General features: G+C 44.1%; 1 protein-coding gene across 5 annotated transcripts; it reads left to right on the top strand.

Moving 5' to 3' along the window:
• The first annotated feature begins 101 nt into the window (after positions 1-101).
• VPS29 (VPS29 retromer complex component) lies at positions 102-6,525 on the top strand. 5 transcript variants are annotated; one of them, XM_035120296.2, is made up of 5 exons: positions 134-215; positions 3,297-3,308; positions 4,480-4,671; positions 4,983-5,218; positions 6,099-6,525. In XM_035120296.2, the coding sequence occupies exons 1-5, from the start codon at positions 213-215 to the stop codon at positions 6,214-6,216; spliced, it is 561 nt and encodes a 186-aa protein (XP_034976187.1). In that variant the 5' UTR covers positions 134-212; the 3' UTR covers positions 6,217-6,525. The 5 variants fall into 5 exon arrangements, with proteins under 5 accessions (XP_034976188.1, XP_060132345.1, XP_034976187.1 ...); XM_035120297.2 differs by lacking the exon at positions 3,297-3,308 and having other exon boundaries at positions 102-215; XM_060276362.1 differs by lacking the exon at positions 3,297-3,308 and having other exon boundaries at positions 132-215; positions 3,515-4,671.
• The last annotated feature ends 2,862 nt before the right edge of the window (positions 6,526-9,387 follow it).

Here is a 9,387-nt window from a genome sequence, read left to right on the forward strand (position 1 = left end):
ACGAGGTGGGCGACAGCCATCTCACTTCCGGCTTTCATTCCGACTACGACGCATCCTGGGTCTTTTGTTGTGATTGTTTTTTGCGTGTGTGCTTTTTTATTGTCCCGCCTCTGCTTCCGTAGGCCTAACTTCCGGCTTGGCACACCGGAAGCGGCGGAAGGCAGGAGGCAGGCAGGAAGGCGCTGCAGGAGCGGCACGGAGAGCCCCCGAAGATGGTGAGTTTCGCTGGGAGGGCGAGGAAGGCCGGGGCAGAGGCCGACGAGGCCCCGCTCCTGGAGCCCCTCCGCTCAGCCCTGTCTCTTCCTCTTCCCTCGGTGACTGGGAAACGGAGCTGTCCGTCTTCATGGCCTCCTGCCTCGGCCTGGCGCCCCTCGAGGTGTTGCTGTGCTCACGGCTGCCCTCCTCCTTGCCGGCCGGGCTAGGGCTCCAGCCGCAGCCAGCGTGGTCGGGGGTGAATTTGGCTTGATGCTATTTAACATCAGAGTATATTTAACTTCGTTAAATGGTTCCTCCCATGTTGAACGCCCAGGTTTCCCAGGCTGGCCTCTCGCCCCCCGGGCGCTGATCGGCATCGGGGTGGTGCCTTCAGACCTTAAGTTGGGTTCAGGGGTGTTTTTTTAGGGGGGGTTCTTAAATAACAAAGCGTCTGTCGGTCCTCAAAAGACGGACAACGTTCTTCCTGTGGCATGATCATTGCCCTGCTACTGTTATGAGGATTGCTGAAGATCCTGAAGAACTAAGGATTAACGCTCAGCCCGGATAACTTCACTCCCAGTCAGAACACTCCCTCTCTCTTTATCCCTGCAGTTCTTGTTTTGCTTATGTAACACAATTAATGTGGTAGCACTTTTTAGTGGAGCAAAAGTGGGAGCCCCCCCCCCAAAGTTTTCTTTCTAAATTACAAGTCTCATTGTTTTCAGTGGAGCTTACTCTGCTTACGCATGGAGTACGGCTGAATTTTATACAAGAGAAATACATCTGAAACTCAGTGATATATCCAAAATGGTTTGAGAAAATGATAAGTGTTGTGATATTATCTCAATGAGTTTACTTGTCAAAGGCAATTTCCAAATACATTTTGCAGGCAGTAAGCTTCCCTGAAGATTTGCTGAGTTTCTTCTGATTTTGTCCTGCTTTAAATTAACAACTTTTTATTCCCTTCCTGCAATACTCACATACATTCATGGTGTTTATGGCAATAACTTTTCTCTCATAATTATGCTTGGCTAACCCCCTTAGATGCATTACGAATCCATAAACTGAGCCATCTTGTGCTGTGTGTCAGTATAACATGAAACAAGGGGATAGTCAGAAACCAGGGTTGGGAAGGCAGGGTGAGAATAAGTGACAGTGCTTGCTGGTGCAATGAATTTTATCCCTGGTAGAAATTGCTTGGTTCAGACAAGCAGCTTGATCCCCCGCTCCCCTTATTGCATTGAAGTAGCCATGGGAGCGTCTTGTGAAAGTAAACAGAGCTGGACAGCTCCTATAGTGCTCAGATGCAGGTCTCTGTGTCTGCAAAGATTCTTGAGGGGTGGGAGTAGGAATTTCAACTCATTGAGAGCACTGGCTTTCACTTTAGCCTCTCTGGCTGCAATCATATGCTTGTAAACCTTGGAGCGATGCCTGATGAAATCTCCGTGACCCAAAAGGTTGGCTGAATAAGATTTTCAGTAGTTAGGAAAGGGACTTCAGCTTCCTCCACAACTCTTTCACCCTGCCCATAGATAGCAAAACCAGAATAAATTCTGTAAAAACAGTAAGTTTTGGCTATGATAAGGTGTAATGCGTCAGTAAATAAATTTGAAATCACTCAAAAGAAATCATTTAGTTCTGCATAATTTGTACAGGTTGCAAAATTTGTCATGATGCAGAGTACAGAGTCCTGCTCATAAGAGCTTTTCTGAAGTGGGACCAGAAGCCAGAGCCTCAAAGCATTTGAGGGGAAGGGCTCTCTTTACACTACTGGAGGCTCTGAGCCTTCCTGATGTGCAGCATAGTAGGATACAGCCCTTTTGTATCACTGATCAAATAGCATCAACCTCAAACCCAACTGGATCTACTATAGCAATATGGCAAGAAAGAGGATTTTGTGAATAAAATCTTAAGAAAGCATACTCCTCATTGTAAAGTAAAATGAAGTGGGTATATGGAGAGTCATTCATGAGCTAATGCCAAAAATCCTATATCCAATTTATACTGCTGTGACACCCATTTCTCTGTATTTGTTCAATATAAGGGTTAGCTCCTTCTCGCATCACCAACCATGTAGAGCTCTCCCTTCCACAGAAGTGAATGGGGGAAGCCAATATGGGCAGTGGACTCCCGAGTCGCATATTGGAACTCCTACATCTGCATGGTGAATTGTGCTGCATGTAAAAGGCCTTGGTGGATAACTTGTGGCATTCCAGTTATGATTGAACTCGAGCTCCCATCTGTCCCAGCCAGCATGGCCAGTGGTCAGGGATGATGGGAGGTGGAATCCAACAAATGCACGGAGGGTCACAGGTTCCATGGTGACTGCAAGAGATTAGGATCTGTTCAGGGAAGACTAAGAAAACCCTTCCATGAATGTTAGGGAGGGGGACCTTTTTCAGGCAGAGGGTCACATTCTTTCATGGGGAACACAGTCCAGTGGGCACATTGCAAGTGGTGGGTGGGGCAAGAGGCAAATTTGGGTAGACGTACCTTTATATACAGTACAGTGGACACTTGGGTTGCAAACGTGATCTGTGTGGGAGGCACGTTCGCAAACCCACAGCGTTCGCAACCCGCGTCTGTGCACACGTGGGTCGCGATTTGGCGCTTATGCGCAAAGCATGATTTCGGTACTTCTGGGTTCGGCGTGAAGCGCAACCCGAAAATACGCAACCTGAAGCAGCTGTAACCCGAGGTATGACTGTAGGCTGTTTTCCAGCCATGAAAATGTAGGTTTCTGCACCTGCCCACATCTCTCCATTCTCCACTCTGGCAAACAAGGGGCATCTTCACAATTCAGGGACACATTTCAACCAGGCGAAAGCACACAAAGAGTACATGAAGCAGAACCATTGAAGGAGTGGTGGCATGAGATTTCCCACCCCTGCTTTATGGAATCAGTTGCATAAATCATATTTTTTTTAACATTTCCTTTCCTAACATTCAAATTTAGTTGATGATTTGCCTATTAATTTGGCTTGAGATGTTTCCTTTTCTGTTGCATCCTTTTTATTTAACATTGTTCATGTCTCACCCTGTTTTTTTCCATTCCCCGCTCCCCGCCCCCTGTCTGCAATCAACTTCTTCATCCAAATAAGGCTGGGCACAGAGTAAGTTTGTTCATCTTGGCCTGTTGCTAACGCTGGCGGTGGTAGGTGACAACCCACTTAGTGGCTAATAGAATGCATAAATTTATACAGATTCAAGAGCAATGTCTTGCTAGCTGCAGATGATGTTGCAACTACAGTTTAGGGATGTGCTCAAACTCTTGCATCATGGTGCTTCATTGTGATGACTTTGTAAACCACTGTCTCAGTTTAGAGGACCCTATCAGCTGTTTCTAAGTGAGAAGATCAACAATGGCAGACAAGTTCTTCGCTGCTGACTGCAGCAACAGGGGAGTTTGGGGTGTGCTCTGCAACACAGTATGAGGATGAGACCCTGTAGGCTTGGCCAGCACTACATGTGAGTTCTGCGCATACTTTGGCAAAAGTAAGTTGGCATTCTCATTGCCAGGGTTTGGAGCTTGATGCGCTGGTGAGCTTAAGCTGATAAGCATTTTGTGGCTGTGGTTAAGTGTCCTCAGCTCCTTTTGCCAACATCAGGGGCAGTGCAGTGCTCTGTATTACTTATGACACACCCCATTTACCTGCATCTGACTTGTGTGTGGTGTCACTGCACCAAAGCAACAGCCCAGAGCCTGGAAGTGTTACTACAGAATTGTCTGCTTGCATGCTGGGGGAGAGATGACTCTGTCATCTTGAGACGGAGAGACGGAGTGCCAACTTGAATAAAATATTGGGGGGGGGGCAGGTGAGCCCTGCCCTGAATAATGGATCACAAGACACGGCACACACAAACCATTTGAATGGCAGCACCCATCAACTTTGGGTGGGGCCCAGACCCCTCTGATATTTTATTGGGGAGTTGGTGCCTTTATCTTGAGATAAGAATGGAATTACTTGAATGGGTGAAGTCCTCACTTTTCAGGGAGGAAAAAACTGTGGTTGCCGTGTTTGGGCTTCATGCCAGATTGAACTGCAGTGGAATCAAAAAACATTTTAAAACAGTCTTAATATCCAAGTGTCACAGGATTTGGAAGGAATTACAAAGTGCAATAAGGATGCGGTTATCCCACTGAAATTTAATGGGGCTGCCTTCGTTTTAGGGAAACATTATCACTTAGTAAGTGAAGGAATCATGGAGAAGATTGGGACCTCTGAAATTCGTGATGTTGCTGGAAATTTAAATGTGTTGTCTTTCCTTTTACTCCTTTATAAGTTGGTTTTAGTGTTGGGAGACCTTCATATCCCGCACCGCTGCAACAGCCTGCCGGCTAAATTCAAGAAACTGCTGGTTCCTGGAAAAATTCAACACATTCTCTGCACTGGAAACCTCTGTACAAAGGAGAGCTATGACTACCTCAAGACCTTGGCTGGTGATGTTCATGTCGTTAGAGGGGATTTTGATGAGGTAACTCAACTGCTGGGTGGGAAAGATGGTAGTTTTCTGTTTGTGTTGTGCTGTTCTTTTTTAGTTTAATTCCAGAACTATTGACCTTGACGTCTGTTTGATATCATGTGGATTGTCTTGGGTAAATGGGATGCGTGTATTTTTGCTTAGCGCGTCTGACAATAGTACCCCTTTAGTCCACCAATTAACATGCTGCCATGCTGTTATTCTTAAGAATACAAAATGACATTTTTCTTTGGAATTGATAAAACAGAAAGGGGGAACAGACTCTTGGTGCATATGTGATTTTTGTGCTGTCGCTTTAATCCTAGAACTTGAATTATCCTGAACAGAAAGTTGTAACTGTCGGACAGTTTAAGATTGGACTGATCCATGGCCATCAAGTTATTCCATGGGGTGACATGGCCAGCCTGGCGTTACTTCAAAGGCAGTTTGACGTGGACATCCTAATTTCAGGGCACACACACAAATTTGAGGCATTCGAACATGAAAATAAGTTCTATATCAACCCTGGATCAGCAACAGGAGCCTATAGTGCTTTGGAAAAGTGAGTTGCTATATACCACAATATGCTTGTCATTGCTAACTACAGTTAGTTGACTGAGGTACTCATGGCTGCTTGTTCTTTGCTATCAAGTTGGATTATTGCATAAATTTATTCTAGATTTGGGTACAGGAAACATTCCTGAATCTAGTCTTAGAATTTCTTTGCAGATTGGAATATTGTTTTGATATCAAAGCACATAAGGGACTATGGGCAGTTGAACTTTTCCCAAAATTTTGATCACTTTTAAAGTCTTAACCAATAAATAAAATACTAAAATACAGTTTGTTGGTATTTCAGCAAGAGTACCAAGTTGGTTAGTATTTTGCTTGATCCAACTTAAGAGGTGTTTGGTGCTAGAGCAGGCATCCCCAAACTGCAGCCCTCCAGATGTTTTGGCCTACAACTCCCATGATCCCTAGCTAACAGGACCAGTGGTCAGGGATGATGGGAATTGTAGTCAAAAATATCTGGAGGGCCAAAGTTTGGGGGTGCCTGTGCTAGGGGATAAAGCAGGAGATATTAGAACTGTTTTCTGAATTATATTTCCTGACCAATGCTGAAGAAATGTCAGCTGATATGTCAAGTTGTTATTTGAGGATGCTAGTGGGATTCCCTTAAGGTCATCTAGTACAGGGATCGTAAACCTGTGGGCCCTCCACGTTCTTGAACTACACATCATCCCTCACCATTGGGAGTGCTGGTTGGCACTGATAGGAATCTAACAAACAGCTGGAGGGCCATGGGGTCACAATCCCCCAGTGAGTTCAGTGGGGCGTTCTCTCAAACAAAGGGGCAGAGGATTGGTAACTTTCGCTTTCAAAGGAGTTGCTTAGTTCAGATGCACTCATTAAAATAACACTCACCATTTTTTTTCCTACAGCAACATCATTCCTTCATTTGTGCTGATGGACATCCAAGCTTCCACTGTTGTTACTTACGTTTATCAGCTGATTGGTGATGACGTGAAAGTAGAAAGGATTGAATACAAGAAATCTTAAAGCAAAATGCTCTACTTGGCTTTTCTCCGTGGGTTTCTTTTTTTGGGGGGGGGGGAGAGACAGGACAATATGCACTCAAGAGTCCACAGTGTTTCCAATATTGTTAACTTAGGAAATGAGTCCTCTTCCCCTACTGTAGACAGCAAAGTTTTACAGCACTTGACTTACTAAAAGTCTGCCTTGGCTTAACTCTTTTCTTTTGCCTAAAAATTCTTCATGTCTGTAAATACCGTTCAAAGTGCACAGCAAAATTATGTCTGTTCATATGAGCTATTCCCAGTATTGTAATAAACACTTGTTTAACTTTAATTTGATTAAGCTTAACATTATTTATAAAATATATAAATCAAGAAACAAAACCCCAAAATAAATACAAGACTTTTGTTTTACTAATTACACTGCTTTAGTGTAGGAATACCAAATGAGTTTACTATGTCATAGTCTTAATACTATAATTTAGTAAGAAACAACTTCTAGAAGATAAAAAAAGGTGTTGCTTGTTTTTCTAGTAGTAATGTTAAGGCTTCTATGCCTGCTCACTGAAATACCTCTGGAGGAAGAAAAAAGCAGCATTTATATCAACTCTTCCAGAATTCTTTGGTTTCTGAATCCTAATTTCCAGACTGACAGTTTTGTTTACTGTATTCAAAATATGGCCTAACAAGTTTCAGCCAAAACTGCTGGACCTTGTTCAGTTCTAAGCTCCTTTGGGAGGAAGGTTGGGATATAAATTAAATAAATAAATATAGAATCACACAGGGAGAAGGTGACGACAGAGGACGAGATGGTTGGACAGTGTTCTCAAAGCTTCCAACATGAGTTTGACCAAACTGCGGGAGGCAGTGGAAGACAGGAGTGCCTGGCGTGCTCTGGTCCATGGGGTCGCAAACAGTTGGACACAACTAAACAACAGAATCACAGAGTTGGAAGGGAACACCCTGCAATGCAGGAATCACAGCCAAATAATCCCTAACAGGTGGCCATCCAGCTTCTGCTAAAAAACCTCCAGTGAAAGAGAGTCCACCTCTGTTCAAGGCTGTCCGTTCCACTGTTGAATGGCTCTCACCCTCAAAAACTTATTCGATCGGGTAAGTGCTTGTGGGAGAAAAGGGGGGAATAACACACATGCACCTTCACCATTTTTATATATATAGATGGTCCCAGTTCCCCATCCCAAATCAATGAGAAAAACATAAATGGCAATCGGCCAACTTTTGTAGAAGAAACACAATTCACCAGATGTTTGCAGAACTGCAACAAGACCCCCAATAATCTTCTCCCTGAGACCATTTTGGGCCAGTGGGTGGCTGAAGGGAGCCCAAAGAAACATCTGGAGGCCACCCTGGTTTGTTGCAAGGTTGGGGAAACTATTTTGGAACAATTGACAATTGCAAACATCTGCTCCTTGTGAAAACTCTTCTTATTTGCATAAGTTGACAATGGAAACATCTTCAGAGAATTATCTTTTTTATCAGTTGGCATTGCAAAAACTACCTCCAGAGAAATGTGGTTTTTGGATCAGATGACATGAGAAATACCCTGCTGCTTTAGAGAACTGTCTCTTTTGGATCAGTATTGCAACCATCTCCTTCGGAGAGCTGTCCTTTTTTTGGATTTGTTAACATCAGAAATATCTGCCCCTTCAGAGAACTGTATTCTTTCCATCACTTGGTATCAGAAACATCTGCTCTTTTGTAGAACTGTTCTTTAGATCAGTTGATATCACAAATCTTTGGTTCATGGAGCGCAGCCAGATCTACTGTTCCTTATTGAGCTCATTGTGGAAGAACTCCATTTGCTTCTTGAGAAAACGGTCTTTTTTTGGATCAGTTGGGTCTTTGCAGACATCTGCTCCTTCAGAGAGCATCTTTTTTGGAGCAGTTGACTTCGCAAACCTCTGCTCCTTCAGAGAACTGTCTTCTTTGGATCAGTTGACATTGCAAACATCTTTGGAGAGCATCCTTTTTTTGGATTGGTTCACTTTGCAAACATCTGCTCCTTCAGACAAATGCTTTTAAAAAATCAGTTGACACCAGAAACATGCTCCTTCGGTGAACTGTCATGTTTGCATCTGTTGAGAACAGAAATACCTGCTACTTTCTATTCCCTAAGGAGAACTCTCTTTTTGGATCACTTGACATTGCCAACATCTGCACCTTTAGGCAAATGCCTTTTTTGAATCAGTCTCTTAACTCTTACTGTTAAATACCAAAAGTTCAGAGAGTGGAAGAGATGTTAAAAGTGAGATAGCACTCTTGCTACATGCTGAAAAAAATAGAAGGCTGGGTGAAAAAGCCATTTTGGGTTTAAGTACGAGTTCTGAATGGATTTGGTGCAAGAACTCAAACAGTTAAGTTGATAATAGGCTGTAGCTAGGGAGACACAGCCTGTGAGATCAAATCCCCAAATGTGCTTTAAAATTGGACTCTGTATTTTAAGGCCTGGAAAGGGGTTTGTTGTTTAAGTTTCAAGCCCAATTGTTTCAATAGCTCATATTGCACAGTATGTACAAGCTGTCTTAAGATGTAAGAATTTGAATCGAAGGGGTAATGGGGATCCTTAACAATTGGCACAGGGCCCATAAAGGAAAGCAGGGCATCTGGCAAAAACACAGCATTCTCCATAAAGAACACATTTCTGCAGTTTTGCCTAATATGGAGAGGTTAAATTTTGGTCAACTTACACACAAAGGGTTATAAAATTGACTTGCTATATTTTGCTTGTTTGGGTGGGTGGGTATATTAACCCCTAAATGCCCAAATACCAGAGTACTGACAACAGCAGTACATCTTGGGAGACAACAGTTCAAATCCCCACTCGGCCATATGCAACTCACAGGGTGACCTTGGGCAGTAGCTCACTCGCAGCCTGACATACCTCGCAGGGTTGCTGTGGCGGTTAAACGAGGGAGAGGGAACGATGGAATAGCTCCTCGGATTGAAATAAAGGCGGGGGCATAACTGTAACGAACAACAACTGCCCAAACGGCAACTTCCGCCCGTCGCTCTCCCGCCCTTTCCGCCTGCAGTGCCTCTCTCAAGATGGCGCCCACGACCGTCGTCTCTCGTCCCGCGCCGCCGCCAAGATGGCGGCGCTTCCGCCCTTTCTTCCCCTTCCTGTCCATTTTCGCCTCTCCTAAGATGGCGGCGGCAGTGGAGGAACATGCGCGGC

Source organism: Zootoca vivipara, chromosome 6 (assembly GCF_963506605.1).
Source record: "Zootoca vivipara chromosome 6, rZooViv1.1, whole genome shotgun sequence".
Classification (NCBI taxonomy): Eukaryota; Metazoa; Chordata; class Lepidosauria; order Squamata; family Lacertidae; genus Zootoca; species Zootoca vivipara.